Below are 23,991 nucleotides of genomic sequence, written 5' to 3'. Positions count from 1 at the left end.
CATGTGAAGAACAGAAACTGTGGGTTTTGGGTCATACTCCTTCACCCACTGGCTTTCATGTGGTTTGCATGGTTTGTCATTCCTTGGAAGCGCTAACATGCTGGTCAAAGGCATTCGGTGGTTAATTACACTGTCACTCTTGTGTTGCCATAGGCTTTGTGACAGAGTATCAAGCAGTTATTTTGTTAGATTGCAGATGCAGCATGACATTTGGCGTGTAAGTCAAAGTGAATGTGCGCTCCTTGATGTATTTACCTTACTGACACAATGACATTTTAATTGCTGATTTAAGTCTTTATGTGTACGGAAGTGGGTGCTGTTTGTCTTTATGACAGGCAAAGGCATCCACAGTGCTGTTTCTTAATTGCCCTTAAAAGTTCATTCGTTTCACTTTGCTGTTATAATGATATGTTGGATGTAACACTTTTTTTTGTTCACAAAGTAGAGATGTGCGTATACACCGGCTTTTTGGTATTCTTATAGATACAATAAAATGTTGGCCCTTTTTCAAAGCTATCTACTATGTATTATGTGGCTGCATAAGCCTTTTAAGTTCACCACTTACAATGCAAACTTAATCTCAGGACGGCGTCCATATTGTTGTAGACCAATAAGTAGCCTCATTTTAGGATTGTCTTTATAAAACAGCTGGAACAACACACACGAAGAGGACAACTATTCCCAAACACCTCCCCTAACAGAAAAACAGAATGATTAGCTATGTCCAGGCTTGTTTTTAAATACGTATACGCTCTGCTCAGCTTTTAGGCTGCTATTGGTCAGCTTCTGGCCAGAGTTCAGAATACACACCTGACATAGCCTTGCAGGATTCCTCATACTGTTGCAGCAGCTCACTCACCGCCCACACAAACCTTAACACTATGTGAGTGATGTACGCCACAGCAGGCACCATTGGTTATTTTCCTCTTAGAGGCAGTTGTGTTTGGTGCGTTATTCCCTATCATTTCTGTACATGCACATCGCCAAACTGTAGTGGGCTCTAGGAGGAGGGACCGCAAGAAGAAACTGACCTCCCCGACACACACACACACGTGTTACAGTGCTTCTTTATTAGTCTAGCTCCACAACAAGTCTGTCAAGTGGCAACTATCATGTGACAGTGGGCCTGTACCATCTTACCAAATCCTCCTGCCTCTACGTAGTATAGTCAAGGAGGAGCCTCAAGGCATAGATGGAGGGTGCATGACGTCACTACAAAGTTTTTTTTTTTTTTAAGTCCTTCAAATCAGTTCTTCTTTAGTGAAACCTCCTTGCCACTGGCTCATTTAGTTTTGGAAAAATTAATACAAAATCAAGTAATTATATCAAAAGACAGGCAACTACTGGTGTACGAAGAGTAAAGTCTCATGTCTTTTCTAAGTGCATCTTTAAAGCTAATCCTAACAGAATGCAAAACAAGAATTAAAAAGTGTCAGGAAAAATATAACCATCAACTTCACATTTCTTGCTATTGCGTTTATAAATAATTCCTCTCAGACGTCTTAGCTCCGAAAACACACATTTTTAATTATAAATTAGTCGAGCAAGCGCAGAAGTTTCCATCGTTGTAGATTCGGAGACCGACAATAAATCCTAGTGATGAGGATTCTTTTTAAATTGCAATCCACAGTAGCCACACGTTCCGGTTTTTGTTTCTTTGTCCTACAAAAAAAATAGTCGGAGCGTTACCAAACACAGAATTTTACACATTAACACAACAATCAGTAATTGCCATCAGTGTAAACGATAATAAACCATTTATTTGTATTAATGCCAAACAGGCATTAGACCTTCAACAAAGATCCGCGCAAAGACTAAAATGTCACGTGTGCCTACAGAGTCAAAGAAATAAACTGACACTTTTAATTAAGGGGAGTTTTAGGATTCCTAGTTTTTCGAGTGCATGCCACAATGCAGAAATGCACATCCCTAACCTTTCCATCAATGGGTATTTCAGAAATAAATCTACAGAACAGATGCCATACTTGTGTCGAGCCTTTCCACCTAGTCTGAAAGCAGTATTGGTCAATAGCTACAATTTAGACTAAATAATTAATTCATTTCATAATGTCATTTATCAAAACAAGATGTGATGGTTATGACCCGGAGGGGCATTACAAGGGACAGTGCGCACCTTAAAATGTTATCTTTAGTCCATTCAGCAATTGTGCATCTTTCCTAAACGATTTTGGAGTGTTTTAGGGTTCATATACTTTCCTACATACACTCACAAACCCAACTAACATTAAACAACGCATAAATGTACCTTAACTGCAGCTCTCTAAGAGGAAAGCCTTGGAGGTCCCAGAAGGGTTGGGACTGCTGCCTTCCCTCACTGGCTGACCTTAGGTCAGCCTATGAGGGAAGGCAGCAATCCCAACCTCGTCACAAAGTGGGTAGGGGTCAGTGAGACTGTTGACCGCACCCCACTCTGTGACAAGGTGTCACTGATTGACACTCGGCCGTGGGCACTTCAGTCAGAGGCAATTGGTGACGCTCCTCCTCTTCTTGATGGCCTCATTGCACTTTTGCCAGGCTGAGGAGGTCAGGGCTGTCCAATCCTCAGTCAGGTAAAGTTCAGCTGAGCTGTACCTTTAGTGAAAGCATAGCTCGTGCCTGCCTGATCTGATGAAAGGTCAGCACGACAGACACTCTTCTTGCCTGGAAAAAGGTGTGGGCCACTGCTGCTGATAAATCTAGGAACCCGCCCCAAGTGCATTCTGAGAAAATGGAAAGGACAGCAACAGCCAGAAGTGCCTTGAGGGAAAACTGAGCCTCAATCTATTGAAAGAAAATACAAACTTTGAGTATGCACCACTAATGTGGGCTTCTGCCCAACCTACAAGGACTGGAAGTATCATCTTGAGCCCCATTCCAGTTCAGGGAAGATCTACACCTATTCAGAGCTGTGTAAATCCTGCTGCGGGTGCTTAGCGAACAAAGACCATTTGCTCAAAGCTAAGACCAAGACTAAGCTTACTACCCTGCTGTAGATCTTCAGACTGCTGTTCTTGCCACTGAAGAACAAAGCTTAGTGGTTCTGCTTTCACTCCAACGTAAGCTGGGGATGTACAGACACGCTGCATAAGGGCCTCCTTGTGGGTATAAACCTCAAACGACCTCACTAGAGAACTCTTTGAATCAATCAAACGGTTCCCGTAACAAATTCATGCATCATTACTTTATATATTTAAAGAAGCTTCATCAATCATTCTATTGGTCAGCGATATATATATATGCTAAAAACTACGTAAATTGCTTTTTAAGGTTTAAAACACTTATTGATATAAAATCGACCTGTATAGCAAATGACTAGTGACATTTTCTCCGACCAATATTATAATGGATGAAGCTTCTTTAAATTTCTAAATAATTATGCATGAATAAGTTAAACAAACACTTTGAATGATTCATAGCGTTACATTGTGCGTTTGAGATTTATCCTCAAAAGGAACACCTACAAAATTGTGTCCTGGCTCAGCAGAAGCCACCAACCAACCCAAGAAGTGCAGAGACACTGAGTACCAAGACCCACTCACTTTCAATCATCACCAGGGGGCACAGGACTGCCCAAGAAACAACCATCTACAAGTCAGGTGGAGCGGAGCTCCCATGGTCTAATGAATACACTCCCTCTCTGGACCAACAAAGTTAGAGTTTTTGTTCTTTTTTTTCCAGGTACCGACTGATGTGATGTGACTATAGGCCCAAAACTAGCTTAAACCGTTTTGGTGCTGGAAGAAGTGTCTCTGAGACACGTTATGGTCCTCTAAATCTTTGTTTTTTATTTTTTTGCGTTTTATATAGTGCAAACTAGACCCGAAGCTATCCGAGCACTTTACATGAACATCAATTACATTACAGACTGACACATTCATATTTTTGGTAGGCAAGGGGAGAATAAGTGTTTTGCCCAGAATCACAGGATGTTGAGCGTTCCTGCCGAGACTCTAATCCAGTTTCCCACCTTTGAGGTCAACTGCTCTAGCCGTTAGGTCACATCCTCTGGCCATTATTTAATTTAGTTATTCAATGGATACAAGGGAATGTTGTCACAGTGCATGGATTTGAACGTCGAAGCATAAGGTGAACTGATATAAGCAATATTAACAAAACAAAACAAAATACTAATAGGGTTTCTGTGACCCTACACACAATAAACAGCTAATCTCATGACTGGATTTGGCTAATATCACCATAGCCATTTTTTTAAAGTACTTTCCTGTCTATGCTTTATGCACACACTCTGCTAACGGATTAGTCAAAGACACACTATTTTACCACGTGACACAACTTGTGCCCATGTGCTTGCGAGTCGTTACGCTGATTGCCCCTTTGGGTCCTTACATCAGTATAGAGGCTCCTCAGCTCCTGAGTGTATAACCATTGACGCAGATTCGGCAGGACTCCCACGTCACAGGATATCCACTTATCAAGAGAACCACAAACACTAACTCTAAACCGGGGGACCGGCATATATTATTGGATTAAAATCGTAAATGCAAGATTGCAAGTCAATCGGTATCACTGTTATGGGATACTGTTTTTTTCCTTTACTTGCTATCCCACCAATATACGTGTTTTAGTCAAATTAGTGGCGTTTGCAATCAGTTATCAACTACGAACTGTGTTTCGAGAACTTCTGCGTTTTGCTGGATTACTGCAATCCCTGTATTCCTCAAAAAGTACATTGTTCACCTCCAGTTAGCTATAGCGAACATTACACATTGTGTGCAATTTGGGTGCCCAGTGAGGCAAGTGTAAGTCAGCGTATAGTGTTGTTGCTTATGTGAAAGTTTCTCCACGTCTAAATCAAGTTTTCATTGTTTCAAAAAGGCTTGGTAAGCCTGTCACAGACTGAGCGCCCAGTGCCCTTATTAGAGGGGAACACCACCCTCATCTTTGATATTGCTAGGTTTTCTCTATTATTGCAACTATCGGGGAACAAACTGAACACCAACGATTACAAAAAAGGGGAAAAGGAGAAATATGAGGGGGCAAATATTATACAAAAGCCAGGCCTCTTATCTTGCCAGGCTAGAAGGCAGTCATGACATTTTTCCAATCTGAATTGGGGTTGGCTCTCTGTACCATGACCCAGCTTGCCAAATACATATTCAAATGCCTGTAGTTACAAACGTTTGTAGTTTTTTTTTGCCAGATAATGTATGCTCATACAAGTCCAGATATCTCTTAATTTTCACACTTAAATTGCAATAGTCCACTTCCTGTACATTTCACACCTTCGCCTAGGATCGTGCAAGGGATGCACTAAGTGCACTAAGCTTAGGCAAGACATCCACCTTTGTCTCGGTCTGCTCTCATTCCAGTTCCTCTTGTTTTTCCTCCAGCATCATTAAAACCATGTTCAAAGCACTGCACAGCCCAAATGTCCGAATTGCCTTAATGTAATCACCCTTACGTGCTATTGCCCACAGCATGAGCATTATACATCTCTGTATAGGGGAAATGGAGACGTACAACATTGTACACAACAAAGAAATTACCAAATTGATGTACACTTTCGGATGTCCCAAAGCTCCGCCACCGCCATCACAGGACACGACTCTGCTGTCAACTTCAGAAACAGGCTCCTCTTTTATCAAGTCAATGGCAAACTGTTCATTAATCTGCAGGGACAGGGATATGGAATCACATCAGCATACGAAATAAAATAAATATCTATTACTGTTCACATTTTAATATTGGTAAATTAAAGCTCGGCGCTGCAATATGTTGTCTCTCTCGAATGCCCCACAATCGGTTTTAATTTGGAAGCTTAAATGTTCCAACAAGAACCGTTGAGGAGTATTGTAACAGAGAGAAGTGAGTGCACCTATCACCTCCATTAGGTGAGAGGCAATGAAAACTCGTTTTAGATCTTATTTTAGTTGTTAAAGTCCCCATAAAAAGCTCTTCCTTGTGATAAATGATAGAAAGGAATGTAGAGGTAGCATAGTTCTGCAGTCGGCTTTGAAGTGTTGGCTATTGCACTCTGTAAAGCAATGCCTAAACAAGGCAATGTACTGTGCTAAATCTCTTGCGGTGTGGTTTTAAAGAAAGAGTAACAAGACATTGGGATACGAAGGATCTTGGGGGTGATAGAATGGAGTTCTCATTTCATGGTCACGATAGAAAGGGGTTGTCATTTCACGGCCTTTCACTTAAGCCCACTTTTCTACTTCACTATTCCCATGTGTTCATTTGACCTATTTAGCCTTACTCCATATTATAGAAGGGCGATGCGTTAGTGCCACCCCAGGGAGACCTTAAGGACCAAAGGACTCCTGTGAGCACTAGGAATGGAAAGCAGGCCCTTCAAGTCCTGGCTGCTTGGAGTGCTTTAAGAAACGTCAGATGTGTTTTGAAGACCCTACAAGTCCAGACGGATATGAGCGGTATCCCAGAGTGATGATGTCGTTTGCATCACCTTCCTTGGGCATGAAGGCATGAAGGGGGATCTGGGGATAGAATTACGCCAAGATAAGCATTATCAGTCCGAATCCTACTTCACTTTTCAATGTCTGGTGATGTAGCTCAAATCTCACACATCCATGCCACCAGACCTTTGCATCATTTCCTCTGCCTAATGCAGCAATCCCCTTTGTCAAGCAAGGAACCGAGCTTTTCACTGCCCAGTTGGTCCCTCCGTACTAGCAGAACCATAGTAGGTGATGGTAACAATCTAATGTGGCAACAATAGTGACAGTATCTCTTCAGACTGTGCCTCCTTGGTGTTGGACAGTGATCAGGCTCAAAGCTAATAAGACCATTCACAACAAGGTGGTCATCTTGGACATCATGCTTTCTAAGAGGACAGCCTTCGTGGTGAGGATGCTTACTGTTAGAGTGACCCAAGCGGTTATAAATAGCCTTCTTCCTTAATTTCACAAATAAAGGAGTTTTGAGGGGATTGATATTGCCATAGCGAAAGGTCTAGGGCATGGAGCACACTGATCTGGGGGTGGGTCTCACTATTAAGCTCAATTGCTGAGCCAAACTTCTAATCAGAATGTTAAGACTCTGTTATAATTCATACAATGGGACTATGTACAACATCCTTAAAGAACTGGCCGGCTGAAACATTAAAGGGCGAAAACTCCTCAGTGATTCTCCAATGAACACTGTAAAGGCTGTGATGAACAAGTTACTTACCTTCGGTAACGAAATATCTGTAAGAAACATTAGTTAGTTAGATTCCTTACCTTAGAATATCCCCAGGCGTCAAGCTGGATCCGGAAAGATTTTTCGTCAGCAATACCCTTGCGCGTCGCTAAGCATCGTCTGCGGCTCCGTGTCTGTCGTCGGCGTTGTGATCGCCGGGATGACGTCGTCTGAGTACTTAGACGCCACCCTCACGCGCTGACGTCAGTTCTTGTACATAGCTTTCCGCACCAGGAACGCAGAGCCATGCAAGAAACCAACACTGGTGCCATGAATCTAGGGCCCTGAAAGGGATGACCTTAACCCTAGATATCAGTTCGCAGAACGGGGAGGATGGGTGGGGTGGTAAGGAATCTAACTAACTAATGTTTCTTCCAGATATCTCGTTACCGAAGGTAAGTAACTTGTTCATCTGAAAGAAACACGTTAGTTAGATTACTTACCTTAGAATAGATACCCCAGCAATACCAGCCCCGGTGGTGGGTCTGCAAACCAAGATCACACCAGGAAGTCCTGGAGAACGGAACGGCCAAAGAAGACGTCTCTCCCGACTTGGCTGTCCAGGCAGTAAAGCTTAGCATACGTGTGCAGCGAGGCCCATGTTGCTGCCTGACAAATGTCCTGCAGAGGGACTCCCCGTCCCAGGGCAGTAGTAGCCGCTGTGGCCCGAGTGGAATGGGCCCTCAGCCCCACAGGAGGCTCCTTGTTAGCAAAGGAATAGCAGGCCTTAATGCACAAAACGACCCACCGAGAGATGGTTCGCTTGTGCACTGCCTGCCCCTTCTTAGCGCCCACGTAGCCAACTAAGAGTTGGTCGTCCACCCGGAACTGTTTTGTGTGGTCCAGATAGAAGGAGAGCGCACGTTTTGGGTTCAGACGGTGGAGCCTCTCTTCCTCTTTCGAGGGATGCGGAGGCGGAAAGAAGGTGGGCAATGTAACAGACTGGCCGATGTGAAAGGCAGTAACCACCTTAGGGAGAAAGGAAGGACGAGTCCTCAGAACAACCTTGTCCGGATGGACAGAGAGGAAAGGAGGTTTAGAAGAAAGAGCCTGGAGCTCACTCACTCTTCTGGCAGAGGTGATGGCAACCAGGAAAGCAGTCTTAAGAGTCAAAAGATGAAGAGGGCAATTATGAAGTGTCTCAAAAGGAGCGCACATCAGATAGGTTAACACCAGGTTCAAGTCCCACTGAGGCATTACGAAAGGGACAGGAGGAAACCTGTGAGTAATGCCTTTAAAGAAACTAGCAACAACAGGGGACTTGAAAAGAGAAGGCTGATCAGGAAGCCGTAAGACTCAGAAACAGCCGAAAGATATCTCTTGAGGGTGCCCAGAGCAGAGCCCTGCTGGGCCAGGGAAAGAAGAAAGAGGAGAACTTCAGGAAGAAGGGCGGAAAGGGGATCCACAGCCTTTGCTGTGTACCATGCCACAAATTTGTTCCACCTGCAGGCGTATACCGTTTTAGTGGAGGGACGCCTGGCTGCCAGAATGACATCACAGACTTCAGGAGGCAAGTCAAATGGCATCAACTGTCGGCGCTCAATCTCCACGCATGGAAGTGGAGGCTGAAGAGGTTCGGGTGGAGGACCGTCCCCTGCTGCTGCGACAGAAGGTCCTCGTGAAGAGGCAGTCGAATCGGGGGATCGATTGACAAACTGAGTAGCTCAGGATACCAGTACCTTCGGGCCCAATCCGGAACCACAAGGATGACTTGGGCCCGGTTGCGCCTGATCTTCTTCAGCACTCTGGGCAGAAGTGGTATAGGCGGAAAGGCATACAACAGATCGCAACTCCACTCGCGACGAAAGGCGTCTCCGAGCGACTGCTGCCTTGGAAATTCCAACGCGCAGAACTGATGACATTGCTCGTTCTCTTCGGTGGCGAATAGATCTAACGAAGGCTATCCCCACAGCCGAAAGAGACCTTGTGTCACGTCCGAGTTCAGACGCCATTCGTGAGCCATCATGCACCAGCGGCTGAGTTTGTCCGCCCTGGCGTTCAGAGAGCCCGCCAGGTGTTGAACCACTAGGGTGATGCCCTGATTTTCCAGCCATGTCCAGAGGCGCAGAGCCTCCTGACAAAGGGTCCACGACCCCACCCCGCCTTGTTTGTTGCAATACCACATGGGGGTGGTGTTGTCCGTGAACACCTGCACTACACTTCCCAGAAACAGAGGGAAAGAATGCCTTCAGTGCAAGCCGAATCGCCCGCAGCTCCAATAGGTTGATATGGAGCCGGGACTCCGCCGGAGACCAGAGGCCTCTGATCTCCGCCTCTCCCATGTGGCCCCCCCATCCCAGGAGGGACGCATCCGTCACCACCACATGCTCCGGTTGGGGTAGGGAGAGGGATCTGCCACTGACCCAATCGCGGTCCGTGAGCCACCACTGCAACTGTCTTGCAGTGCCCTTCGAGATCAGGAAGTGGTCGGACAGGTTGCCCCGATGTTGAGCCCACTGGAACTTCAGGTCCCACTGCAGAGCCCGCATCCGCCACCTGGTGTGATGTACCAGCAGGATGCAGGAGGCCATTAGACCCAGCAGCCGCAGCACCAACCTGACCGAAACTCGGGATAAAGGCTGAAAGATCGGAATCAGAGCCTGAATATCCCGAACCCGCTGTTCTGGAGGATAGACCCGAAACAGCACCGAGTCCAGAACCGCTCCTATGAAAAGAAGCTTCTGGGAGGGACTCAGATGCGACTTCGGCACGTTGATGGAAAACCCCAGCAAATGCAGGAGGTCGGCCGTAGTCTGGAGGTGGGAGACGACTGTCTGGGGCAAGCCCGCTTTCAACAACCAGTAGTCGAGATAGGGGAAGACTGGAACCCCTAATCTGCGCAGATGAGCTGCGACCACCGCCATCACTTTCGTGAACACCCGAGGGGCACTGGTGAGGCCGAAGGGGAGCACGGTAAACTGAAAGTGCTCGTGGCCTACCGTAAACCGCAGGTAACACCGGTGGGCCGGCAGGACGGGGATGTGGAAATATGCATCATGCAAGTCCAACACTACCATCCAGTCTCTAGGGTCTAGGACAGCCAGAACCTGAGCTAGGGTGAGCATCTTGAACTTCTCCTTCCGGAGGAAGGCGTTAACGCTCCTGAGGTCCAAGATAGGGCGCAGGCCCCCTTTACCATTCTGGGGAACCAGAAAGTAGTGGGAGTAACAACCCCGACCTACTTCTGGGCCAGGAACGCGCTCGATGGCCCCCTTGGCCAAGAGGGCCGTAACTTCCTCCTGCAGAAGTTGCAAGTGATCCCCCGACATGCGGTGGTACTGTGGTGGCATGGCTGGAGGGGTCGCCTCGAAGGGAAGGGAGTAGCCCCTTCGGACGATTTGCAGCACCCACCTGTCCGACGTGATGGTACGCCAGTGGAGCAGGTGAAGGCGAACTCTGCCTCCCACTGGCGTGGGATGGGCCTGAAAGGTCGGACTAGGAAGGCTTTGAGGCAGATGCTGTGGGGGCAGATGTGGGCTGACCGGCTCTCTGTCCCCCTGTTCCGCCTCGGCAGAATCCACATCCGCGTTTAGGCTAGTTCTGCCGCCTGTGGCTAGACAAACGTGCGGGGGCGCCCCTTCCTTGGCCACGAAAGGGGCAAAAAGCGGAAGTTTGCGGGCGCGGGCCGAGAGGCCCAAGGACTTGGTCGTAGCCCGGGAGTCCTTAGAGCGCTACAGCGCACTATCCGCTTTGTCTCCAAAAAGGCGACAGCCATCGAAGGGCATGTCCATGAGGGTGCTCTGGACATCCCCGGAGAAATTTGTGGATCTCAGCCAGGCGTGGCGACCAGTCCGTGGTGTCAAGCCCACGTCGAATCGAGTACTGTGCTACATCCCGCCCCTCAGCAAGAGCCTGGGCGAGCCGTGTCCGGGTCTCCCCCGGACACTGGGGCAGCACGTCTGCCACCGTATCCCACAAGGAGTGGGTGTAACGGTCCAAAAGGCATGCGGTATTAATGGACCGCAACCTCAAACTGAGGGAGGAAAACAGCTTCTTCCCAAACTGTTCCAACCTTTTGGATTCCCGATCCGGAGGAGCGGACGGGAAGGCTGTCTGGGACGTAGAGGCCTGGATAACCAGGCTCTCAGGGGCGGGGTGCATCGACAGAAAGCAGGGGTCGCCTGGAGCAGGGCGGTGGTGCCGGGTCACGTTCCGGTCCACAGGAGTGACTGTGGAGGGCTTGGACCAGGTGCCCATCAGAACGTCAGTCAGTGCTTCACTGAACTGCAGTAGCTTACTGGCGGTTGAAGCACTTCAGTGAGGTGGTTAGTCCTCACGGACGCTGTAGGGAGCATCAGATGAAGGGCTTCGGCAGCCCTGCGCAGCACCACAGAATAGGTTTCACCCTCCTCCGTAGCCACGGAGGGAGGAGAGATGAAGCCAGTGTCAGGTGAAGTGTCGAGACCACTGGCATCCCCCAGCTCTTCTGCCCAGTCCTGATGAAACTGGCACTGCTGTGCCAGAGGGTCCTCAGACCCCTCCCAGTCGTCCCCATCATCCGACTCCAGATAGACAGGTTAAAAGGACGGAGCCGGGCGGTAGATGAATTGCTCATCCATCTGCGCCGGACTGGGGCTAAAACTGGGGACGACGTCGTCCGAAGACGGTGCCGGGGGCGGCACCATAGGGGTCGGCGCCGGCGGAGGGGTCATAAGGTCAACCAGCGTCGACCGGGATCCAGGCCTGGATCCCACGGGGGCCTGCGGCGTCGGGACCGAAGTCGACGACGGCGCAGGGGCCAGAGCCGCCGGCTCGCTAGGCCTCCCAAGCGGACCCGCGGGGCCCGAAGGCGCGCCGACAGGCCGCGACGGAAGAGCGAAACTCCTCACTGCCACGAGGAAGTCTCGAACCTCGTCCGGAGTCGCGTTAGGCCCAGGGACCGGAGGGTATGGGGCTGGACGTGACTCCTGCGACTCTGACGGAGCCGTGCGGGTGGTGCCACCCGAACCCTCAGCCGAGTCGCGTGACTGGCGAGGGGAGTCAGAAGAGCGATGCCGCCTCTTTGACTTCTTCTTACTGTGCCTCGACTTACCTTAATGCGAGGACTTCGAACCCGACGAGCGGTGATGGCTTCGGCTCCGCGACCGGTCCCTCGACCTCCTTCTCGACCGGGCCCTCGAGCGGCGCGGAGCCGACTGCCGGATCTCGAGGAGATTGCGGGACCGATCCCGCCTAGCCTACGAGGTTAAGGCCCGGCAGTCGGGGCACGACTCTGCATCATGGTCGGCCCCAAGGCAGTAGAGACACCGACTGTGGTGATCCGTAACCGACATCAGTCGGTTACAGGCGTCGCACGGCTTGAAACCGGGCATCCCTACCGGCACCAGGAGTCGAGGTCGACTCGAAAGATGAACCAAAAAAGTCCAAAAAGTTTAGTCAAAAGGTGACTAAAGGGTATGCTCTTCCCAGATCTGCACTTACTGGCGTGGAAAAAGGAAGAACCGACGTCAGCGCGCGAGGGCGGCGTCTAAGTACTCCGACGACGTCATCCCGGCGATCACGACGCAGACGACGGACGCGGAGACGCAGACGACGCCTAGCGACGCGCAAGGGTATTGCTGACGAAAAATCTTTCCGGAATCAGCCTGACACCTGGGGATATTCTAAGGTAAGGAATCTAATTAACGTGTTTCTTTCAAATGTTTAAGGTGCAGTTCAGTGAAGTACGTATGTGAGGCCACAGACTGTGTGAGATGATGATGAGTACACATGGAACTCATACGTTGTGGTACTGCATTGCGGTTAACAGACCCAAGCACATGAGATAATGTTACAGAGTAGCACGATGTGTGGATGAAGTGACTAGAGGTATGGGAGGCAGCAAAGAGATGCAGTTCAAGTGTCTAGAAATGTGAGCACACAGAGTGAACAGGTGCAATCTGTAAAAGAATTCAATGCATACGGAACTGAAACTGAGACCCTGGTGTCTATGGAAATACACTCATACTCTGTTCGTCTGAGTGGCCTGTAAGACAGTTACTTAATTGAAATCACTCCTGAGCCTTTAGCTGAAGAGGAAAGCTAAATCCAAGATTCCAGGTGCAATACACAAGGCCTGGAGGTGACATGTCTTTGAAAGCACTAAAGTTGTACTTTGACAAATCACTTTCATTTGGGTCACCTCTAACCACGGCAAAAAGGAACAAGAATAGGCAAATTCAACAAGTCAAGCTCATCAAAATTAGCTTCTTTGAGAACTATTAATTATATACGTGCGGTTAAGTGGATTGGTGAATGGGTGAAAACCAGAATAAGTTTAAGTGTGGATGAGTGTACGATTGAGAGAATACATGGATGAATAAAATGTGGCAAGGGTCAGACTGCAAAGGTGGATGAATGACTGAGGACATGGATGAATGGCTGCGTGACTGGTGAAAAGGCAACTGAGTACACAGATGGATGAATCGGACAGTGAGAACGTGGATTGTCGATTGGATGACTAAATAAGTGCCTGTATCAATGACTGGCCAGGTGAATGCCTGCATGGATGGAAAAAAGTGATGAGAGTGCACTGACAGAAATATGGGCAAGATGAAGACTTCAAACATGAATGATGGAGGTCAGAGTGCTAGAAATCGCTGCAGTCCTGCTGATGGTATGAGACATCTTTCCCCTCAGAATGCTGCTGCTCAATCACTAATCCATGCACTAACTCAACCATTCATCCATCCATGCAGTCACCCGTCCATCCATGTTCTCAAACATTCACTCATTGACTAATAACTATACTCTTTTACACACACAAGTTCGCCAATCAACGAAGAAGTGCTTTTTGACATAAAAAGGCCTGAACATTTGGCCTTGACAATGTTTGTTACACGAGCATTGGCAGACACTTAAACCTGTATTTATGTCAGACTTAACTATTCAAATACTTAAAAAGTCAGAAAGGGCGCATTGTTACACCACTAAAAAGTGATTTAAAAAAGCCAAGATTCAACCAAGGAAACTGGACACCATAAAGAATCATGGAGTATTTGTCAACTCGATCACTGTAATCAATCAAACTACATTACAATGAATGTGCTTGGAGTGCGTATTTCTCACATTTTAAAACCAAGCAAAAGCATTGAAAAAGCACACTTCTGTACCTGTCAGTTCCTCTTCTGTAATCTACCCTCTACAGAGTACATCACTCATGGTGGCATTCTCACAAAATGACAACCCCACACCCTGCTGGGTCTGTCTAGTAGTAGCTTCACAAACAGCCCAGCGACCAACTTCAGCACCCAACTGGCTTCACTCACTTTCCCATTTATGTATACATTAATTTACATTATAGATAAAAAAAGAGCACTTTAAATTTAAATAATGTGAGAGTACATATGAAACATCAGATCAATATGAAACGAGAATGACAATCCAACAAACGTTAAGGAAGGTGGGTTTACCACCATAATTATAAACACAAAGGGCTAAAATGCAAATGGATTTAACACTGCAAAAGTAATAAACATGACCAAACACGAAGAAAGCGTGTTTTAATATATTTATCCATTTGCCATTTTACTATGGGTAGCTTATAACTTTGACAAGTAATCAGTGTTGCTGTAGGTGTTAAAGTGCATTCTTCTTAACCTAATTCATAGTACAGAAAGTTTCAGTTCGTATCGTAGGAAAATATTTGTGAAAAGGAAAAAAATATATTATGAGCCAATGTCCAATTGGAAGCCTTCCCACTAATCAGCAGCTGAGCAAACTGTACTGCAAGAACAATATATCCCTTATATTCCGCAATTAGTCCTAGTGAAATGGCCACCACATATGCACCACTTCCACGCTAATGTACAGGTGAGAAGTCAATCAAACAGCTAAAAGAGTGGTTAAAGAAACGGAGAGTCACTCTCTCAAGAAAAAACAGACGTAAGTGAATGTGTGAACATTAGTCGAAACAACAGCAAACAAAAACCGCGGAAAATACAAGCATGGAAAATGTGGAATCCATTAAGTTGCATAAAAAGAACGCGATAGCTACATTCCCTAAATGTGTAGTACTCGTGGCTGCTAGCAGATGAGGTGTGTTGACGGATGGATTGCCTCCTGTTACTTCCCCTTATGGTGATATTCGTAAAGTGCGTAGTGATGTGAAATAATACACCGCGCGCGCCAGTTGGCGCTGATGGAAACCTCTAACCGCACGGGCTGTGTTTCAGCGGAAAGTAATGTGATGTCTCAATGAGTGACAACACGAATACCTCACAGGTTACTGCTGCAGACATCAAGGCACCAATGTGGCAGCTAAAGAGACCCAGCCACCTACTTGGGACGGGCATGTGAAGCCTTGACACTTCTGAATGACAAAGGGTTACGCTGCTGTCATTTACTTCAGCCCGGCCCACCAAAGGGCAAGCATGACCTTATTATTAATGCTTGGGATCGGAAATTCAATTACAGAGCTGGAAAAGGGACACGAACCTCGCCTCGGTAAAGGAAAGGAACAAGCATACAAAAAGCCCTATTTCCAGCACACACAACACAGTTACCGGGGATGAATCGCACATTCGAAAAAATCTTATTTTATGATAAACCGCGCTATAATCCACAGAAAACGCATTCACGCAACCATGATTAAAAGCCACGCCCCACTCCTCTAAACAAGAATGTGCTATCTATGGAAACCAATGAGATCAAATGTACAATTTAAGCCGAATATGAAAACCATAGTTTTAAAATTGCTCATTTATATATACCAAATGCACAATTGAAAGATTTACAAAAGAGATTTTAAACAATCAGATCATATCGCTATATCAAAAGCAAGATATGCTTGCAGCTGAATGAAAATCCTCCTGTTAAATGTATTTATATATCCTTTTCATACCCGCACTGGCAAGCAGGATTTTAGTTTCATGTGAGTTAATGTCACGCAATGCAGTGCAAATAGATACTTCAGACAGAAAACCGTTAAGTGATAAAACCCTTTTCATGTATTTTGAAATGATATCTCTTTAACAATCACGTTTATAAAACGGAATATATGTGAATGGGATAGGTATATGTATGGACTATAAAATTATTGGACTAAAGGATGATCGACTTCTGTAAGCATGAGAGACACAAAACGAGGAGGGGTAAAGAGAAAAAATAGTTTTCATTTACATAATAGTCAGAAATTACAGTAGTCCAAGAGACGGGTTCATTTATGGGTCCAGCTCAGTGGTTGCCTCTCTAGGGTTTTGAGCATGCAATATTGCGTCAAGGCTGTCAGAAACTTAAGCATGTGGGTATATATTGTCTGGAGTGCCAGGGCAATTAGGGGCTACTGGCATCAAACTGGAAAATCAGAACATTTTACCTCTGTGGCCCTGGAGCTTACCTTACTTACGAACCCAAATCCAAGTACCAACCCTTCTCTTTTTAGCACTTTATTCCCTTGATAGCGAGACAGAGGGAACCAAGGTTTTTTTCAGAGAGGTGGAGCCGGGCCACGATTTGGAACTTAATCAAACATCTAATGACACTTAAAATATCATTGTTCAACCAGTACTTTTACTTGGAGAGAACAAGTACTGTAATCATGACACACACCTGAATACTAACCATGAAATGTTGAGGTGAAAAGTGCATAAGCAATAATCAGTGGGGATTCAGGGGGGAAGAAGATAGCCAATCACAACTGTACTCTACTTCCCATTTTTTACAAGTGATATAGTAAGACTGATGTAAAACACCTTAAGGTGCCTCAAGGCTGATGTAAACACTTGGGGGTAAGATCCTACAAAGAAGCAGAGCGTATAATCAGGTCCAATACCTCACAATTAGTTGTGTTTGGCATAAGTAAATTCTTGTTTAATGTGTATCTCATTAGGAAACGGGTTGGTTACAAATTGTAGTGTAAGGAGGGGAGCCTACCTATTTCCTTTTTCATATAGAAACATGAAGTACTGTCTCCCCTAGTCTTATTCAGTTTTTAGATATTTAAATTCTGGCTTTTAACTAATTTAAAAACTTTTATTTATATTTTTAATATGCGGTATAGCTTGTATCGTGGAGATATAACCTATTTGTCAACTGTATGTAAAAAAATATATTGTTAGTCTGGGTTATGTATGTAAAATGTGTTATTATTCTGTATTTTGCTTTTATGGCTATTCGCCGAAAGAAAGTTAAACTGACTGACTGACTGACTGATGAGTACAATCTCCGTTCACCTCTCCAATGCTGATGATATACCAATACTAAAACTAGTAAGGCTTCTTTTAAAGCTATCTGTGCAGCTACCAAGGTGTCTGTTAAATGTATTGTGGTCCCATCAACCTTGGATAAACATTGTACCTTTTAATGGTAAAAGATCGCTGTCACCGCTGCAGGCTGAGGTGGACTGTCGTGCCTGCTGGTGTGCGTGCTTGTACACATTCAATGGGAACCAATAGCGCTGACTGTCCCACCCTCACTAAATCCAGTGGTGTACAGGCCTGCATCTTCAGTTTTAAAGAGGAGGTGCACGGGACTGATAGGTAAAGACAGCACAGGCCTGCGCTTGTTGTGTGGCAGAAAATCTGCTGTCTCTTCCTTGGGCTGTATCTCAATCTAACCACACAAACAAATAAGGAGCCAACCCAGGGTTGCAGCAATGATGCAGATGAGCTGTGTACACCATCTATGGGTACACAATCCAAGACCTCGATCTTGTGTTTGTGATTCCTGCAATAGAAGAAACAGGTCTTGTTATAACATCCGCTACTACAAAGCTACTGCAGACTGCCACAGCTGCAAGGAGTTTGAATTTCAGGTTTCCTTATGTAGAACGGGCTGTTGTGCTGTCTGTGGGGACCATTACCACCCTTGATCTCAGCCCTGATGGGAAGACCTTCAATGCCAAAAAGATTCCATTCAGCTCCCACAAGTTTATGTGAGGAAGATTTGTTCAATAAGGCACTGATGAGGAGTTCTCATAAATGTTTCTGTAAAGAAGAGTCGGAGGTGCATTCAAAATACAAACAGTGCAGGCAAAAGTGACAATCAACCAAGAGGATGGGAATATGAGTCCACCATTCCAAGGCGCCACCCAATTGTCTCAACTGGAATGAACCTCCAGTGATTATCCCACATTTGGTCCCAATGTTTCACCAGATGGCTTGCTAGAGAACTTGTGAAGCTTGACGCAAAGCACCACTCGTCTGCTGGATGCCTGTTGTATAAGAAACCTATATAACCATGACAGTCTCCTCGTTGAATTGGTCAAAAAGTGAACTGGTACCCAGGATGATGTCAGGTAACCTCTGGGAAGATGGAAATGCCTTTAGCAGACTAAAGTCTTAATAATGTTAGTTTCCCAACTAAAGAGAACTCCTTGGGATCCCTCAGGAAGAGAACATAGGATATTCTACATCATCTTCCCTTGCCTCCACTAAATTTGGCCTGGTTGTCCATTTGGAAGGACATCTTGGTCCTCAGGGATGTTGTCGTCACCACCAAAGCCTGTCCTGGAGGGATTCAGGATATAAAGATTGGGCATTCCATGGAGGCCCGCTACTTGCTGTTCCTTGATTTGTGTGATTGTAGGCTTGGTGAAAGGCTTTTTTCAAACTGTCTGAGCCAACTTCAGATGACAAGATTCTATGGCCAGAGCTGGCATTGGTTGGGGACTTTTGTGGCCACAAAGGCCTATATAGACACCATTGCTCTCTAGCAGGGGTCTTGGATATTTGACAGAGTAGGGCCAGTTTTAATGCAGATCCTTATGCTCTGGGATACATAGGGTAATTGTTTATTCCTGAAAGGCAAGAGGTGCAGCAAAGGCTAAAGTGGGGGCTTGCACCATGACCAGTGGCTTTAGTAAGGTCAGGAAGACAGATGATGGCTATTTGGCCTCGGAAGAAGCACCATAGAAAGCTAAAGCTCCACTAAGACCAGAGGCGCACCCGTAACATTCAATTTTTGCACTGAAATCATTCAGGAAGTAATCTGAGGAAAGTACGTATAACAAAATGGAGGCAAAAACTGCAGCAAGTTATGATATGACCTATGAGAGGTTACTACACTAGAGTCCTATCTATCCTTGATGGAGTCTGCAGCCAGGGTAGAATCCAGATGGTATGTGTCTTGAAGAGACAGACTACCGCTGCCAGTACGAGCGCCTAAGAGCCCATAACTGGGTCGGAGAGAACCGTGCCAACTTTTGTTCCTTCAGGAGATAAGACTGTCAAAAGTCTGTGGTGGGGTACGGTACTCTTTGATGCAGTCACCGAAGCTAGCGCTCTCGGTACATCCACTTCTAACACCTTTTGTCACTCAAGAGAGACCAACATGCAACCGAGCACTTCTTAACATCAACTAGTACAGCTGGGCGCAGGGCTGAACAGAAGGAAAGGAGGGGTCAGGATATGGGTTTCACTTGCCAGACTTGATCTGCAATCTGCAATAGAGCGCACACGCTGGCGGTGCTGGACTTCAGTTTCGGCTGTAACTCTCCAGAGGTGCCGAAACACTGGAGACCTGGTCTCCTGATCTACACCCCAATGACTGAATCCTTCTTGCATATATGACCCGCAGCCTTCTTTGACCCAAAAAAGTAGCTGAACAGGGTCCAACAATCTCTGGAGAAGGGGCACATCTAGGCACTCAGAGGTCCCATGACACAGGGTGCTTCACCCCCCTTTCCCTGGGTTGTGACAACAGGGTTTGCCTGGAAGACATTATCAATTGTCTTGTAATTAGGTACTTTCCCTGATTTTTAACAGTAAACATCAGTCACCCTGTATCCGTCACCCCGCATGTTGTCTCAACGCGGTCGTTACAAGAAACCCGTTGTAACAACGCAATACCATTACCCCGCAAGTCGTTACAATGACTTGCAGAGGGGGGGAGAAGGTGTTGGATTTAAAATCCAACACCTTCCCTACTGTCCTTACAGACTGGAGTTGGAATAGTAAATTATACTATTCCAACATCCAGCGCCCCCCTCCGCAAGTCGTTGTAATAACTTGCTGGGTAATGGTATTGCGTTGTTACAACCCGGTTGTTGTAACAACATGCGGGGCGAGGAAAAGCGGGAAAAGAGGGCATATTCATTTTTAACTATTCACACCCCCATTTGTGTCTGATAAAAGAGGGTTACATCTAAAAGAAAGGGGAAGTTTCCTGGTAGTATATCTTTCTACCTCACACACAGGAAAGGTGCTCTGTAATATTGCAGTTGACAGAGACCTATACTTAAATCTTCTTCTTGGTGATGAAATCCATTGTCTTATGGTTATGGTTGCAAACTTCCTCTGAATGAAAGCCTGGAGCTTCAGGTAGGCCCTGTATAAATAGGAGTATAGAGTGCAAGCATGAACCGGACCCCTGTTCCCAAGCACACGATACATGGGCAATGTGGATCAGCTGCTGCAAACAACCAGTGGCAAAACATGTGGCCTAATACCAGAGCACTATGGCACAAACTACCTGGTTTGAAAGAAGAGTCTCATAAAGGCAACAGAACAACAAAAAGATCCAAACAGATCAATGTAATGGGTTAGGCTCCATGTAAGGAAATACGCTGAGTGTAAGATAAGCTGGTTCCAATTCAACCCATTTGTGAAAAAAAAGAAGTGGAGAGGGCACAGTTATGCACAGGGATAGGGGCTTGCTGGAAAGAAGCAGGCATGTGTGAGTAGTATTCTACAGAAGTAACTTCCAAACTCGGGGGATCCAGAGAGCAAAGTTCGAAGATGGCTGCTCTACCATGAGGCTACTTCGACTAGATGCCTACCATCTGACAAAATCCTGAAATGGGCTCTCCTGAATACCTTCCCAAACTGCTAGCAGAGATGAGTAGACTATGCTTCCTGAAGATATGAAAATTAAAGGAGAAAGCTTGTAATTGTGTGACGTGGAGGCAGAGATCTGATGTTTACTTGCAGTGGACCCCAGAGAGGGAAAGTTACCATATGTAGGTGGTGGCCGCTGGAACGAACCAGTGACTCCAGACACTTGGCAAAGAGGCCTGCTTGGGCCCCTGATAATGCAGGCTGAGGAAGTTGGTGAGGCCATTGATCCTGCAGTGGGTTGTTCGCGACCTGCCGACGAGTGATGTGGTAATAGTCACAGAGAGCCAAGAAGATGCGTGGAATAGCCCACACTAGGGGCGATTTAAGATGTGCCCCCTCCCGCTAGGACCTATCCTGGCAGTCTGGAGGGTATGCCCTGGAGACAGGCACTACATATTGAGCAGAGCAGTCAGGCAGGAGGTCGATGTGCAGATGACAAGCCCAAGATTGTGGTCTCACGTGAAATGTGGACAGAGCAAGTAGTTTGGGAAAGTTATGGCTCGGGGTCTATTTAGTAGTGATAGATCTCACTCTTAAGTATTGTGCAGGGAAGATGGATTCCTTATTATACAGCTCTTGACCACTACTTCAAAAAGAAGAACATTTGTGGTTCGAAGCTGATATGCTCAGGCGGAATGCTGCTGTCAGGTAATAAGGAACGAATAACGAGCTGGCAGGTTGAGTCAGTACATATTTTGGATGCACAGTCCTGAGACTGTGAAAGTCTTGCCACCTGAATAGCCACTCAGATTTAACTGCAGATGTGGCTGACATGAAACACCACTGCAAAATGCTGCAGGTACATCATTATGCACATTGTAGGTATAGCAGAGACCAAAACGAATGGGAAAAGTGACGAATCTGCAGACACACTACAATCATATTTCTCTGACAGATCTAGCTTCTTTCCAATTTTTATTGTAGAACAAGTACACAGATCCCTGGCACCACAGCCAATCCCAGAGCACCGCAAAGGTCTATCATACCACAACTTTTAAAATATTATGTCTGGAATGAGCGAGGGAGGACCTGGCCTATGCAGATGCCAAAATAGCAATCTACCTGATTTCACCCTGGCAGTGGAGGAGGCTTTTTGCAATTTCACAGCAGTCATGAGGAAACTGCAGCAAGCTAACAATCTATGCACTGCTGCATCCAGCAACATTATTTGCCACACACCAATGGAAACTACGCGTTTCCAGCAAATAGATACTTTTTTTGAAAAAAGCAGAAGAAAGTTCAGAGCCCCAAATCAGCAACACTATGAGTAAGGGGAAGGGCAGCATAACTTGGTGATCAAGTTGCGAAAGGAATTGTATGGTTGGAACCGAAAGATAAAGGGATAAAAGAACTCATATCTTTGATATGACAACTTAAATGTGGGAAAACGTGGGTATAAAGAACACATACCTATAAAACGCAGCTATCGCTCATTGGAAGAAGTGGGAATGTTTAAGACCAATCTGCTATTGTTTGCATTTTATATAATGCTGTCTGCGACAGACAGCTTTAACTGTCTGGGGTGAGACTGCAAAAAGGGTAAGGGTGGGCGTAGTTCGCGAAGTAGCACTTTGCGAAGCTACGCAAAGTGAAGTTCGCACTACGCGAGCTACGCGTAGCACTTCGCGAACTGCGTAGTAACATGTTCGCACTGTGCAAGATGTTGTTTTCAATGATTGCACAGTGCGGACAAGCAACCGGCACTGTGCAATCATTGAAAATGGCATCTTGCACAGTGCGAGCTGTAGTTTTCTGCTGCGCGAGTAGATTTTTACTCGAGCGGCAGCTTTCTCAACGCGAACTGGTAGTTTCTCATCGCGAGCGGTCGCGAGCATACGCGACCCCTCGCAATGAGAAACCTGACCTCCACGCGTTGGGAATCTCGCCGGGAGGTTTATTTTCCATGCTCGCGATCGCCAACTTGATGTTGCTGATCGCGAACAAGGAAAAAGTCTCGCCGGGATGTCATTTTGCTTGTTCGCGGTCGCCAACTTGACGTTGAGGACCGCGAGCAAGCAAAAAATGACCGCAGCACTACGCAACACTACGCTACGCGTGTTCGCACTGTGCTACGTGCAGTTCGCGTAGTGCGAAGTAGCGCGAACTTCGCAAACTACGCGAGCGTAGCGTAGTGCTTCGCCCAGGCTTAAAAAAGGGACATCTGGATTTCACTGTTTGACTTTATTTTCACGCTCTTACATTTTTAATGCACTATTAAACTGTTATTCCTTTTTTGAGCTAATAACTGTGACTAGACACTACTTCTTTAGTGAGCATAAAGACAACTTACTATACTGTATCTGGCCTCAACGTTCTGATGACCAAGGCCATGGATTCTCGATTAAGCAACCCCAGCGAGTCAGTGAGGCTAATGAGCGCTAGCTTTCCTTTGAAGAGCCTGATACACAGTGTCAAGGTAAGTAAGGAACACGAAGGTTCACCTTTGGCAGTGTTTGGTGGGTCTGGAACTTAGACGGGCCAGGGAAGAGGGCCGGCTGTTTGAGTTCTACAATAGCAAGCTGCACGCATATCTTTTGTTGGATTTAACTAATGGGTTTCATTTATTAAAGACTTGCTTTTATCGCTCTGTAAATTGTAAACATAAAACAAGCAATAACTGGCAAAAAAGGCCTGCACTTTTACAAATATGTTACTATTATCTAAGGGTTCGTAGGATTTGCAACTTTTATTGCAAAAAATAAACGTATTACACACAATATATGTTGGCACTTTCACAAATAACTTATCCACGCAAAAAAATGTAATGCAAGGCATTCTTTTTTTTACTCCAGAGTTCTTCGGCAACAATCATGCAAAATATCGTGCAATAGTGAAAAGTTTGCACAGTTCACTTACTGTACAATTTGGGACACGCATGAGATTACACCAGCATAACAAAAATTTCACGAAGGGCTAACTATTTAGCCTCTAATAGAGTAAAAAAAATATCAGGCTGGATAGAGGAAAGACTAAATCAACCAGGTCGGGATTTAAACCGGTCACCTGGTAGTGCCACAGATTTCAGAGCATAATCTACAGAACCGTTTTAGGAGACTACAAGAGGTTTACAATT

General features: G+C 46.1%; 1 protein-coding gene across 1 annotated transcript in view; it reads right to left on the bottom strand.

Annotated features, from left to right (window-relative positions):
- Nucleotides 1–1,507: 1,507 nt before the first annotated feature.
- NDUFS6 (NADH:ubiquinone oxidoreductase subunit S6) overlaps nucleotides 1,508–23,991 on the bottom strand; it is a 119,909-nt gene continuing 97,425 nt past the window's right edge. The window contains exons 3-4 of the mRNA XM_085606082.1: nucleotides 5,508–5,630; nucleotides 1,508–1,662 (exon numbers count right to left, since the gene is read on the bottom strand). Coding sequence (XP_085462208.1) covers nucleotides 1,594–1,662; nucleotides 5,508–5,630 — 192 coding nt within the window. The 3' untranslated portion in view covers nucleotides 1,508–1,593. The remainder of the gene's footprint in view (nucleotides 1,663–5,507; nucleotides 5,631–23,991) is intronic.

Source organism: Triturus cristatus, chromosome 5_1 (genome assembly GCF_964204655.1).
Source record: "Triturus cristatus chromosome 5_1, aTriCri1.1, whole genome shotgun sequence".
Classification (NCBI taxonomy): Eukaryota; Metazoa; Chordata; class Amphibia; order Caudata; family Salamandridae; genus Triturus; species Triturus cristatus.
This window is presented reverse-complemented; position numbering and strand designations above follow the sequence as displayed.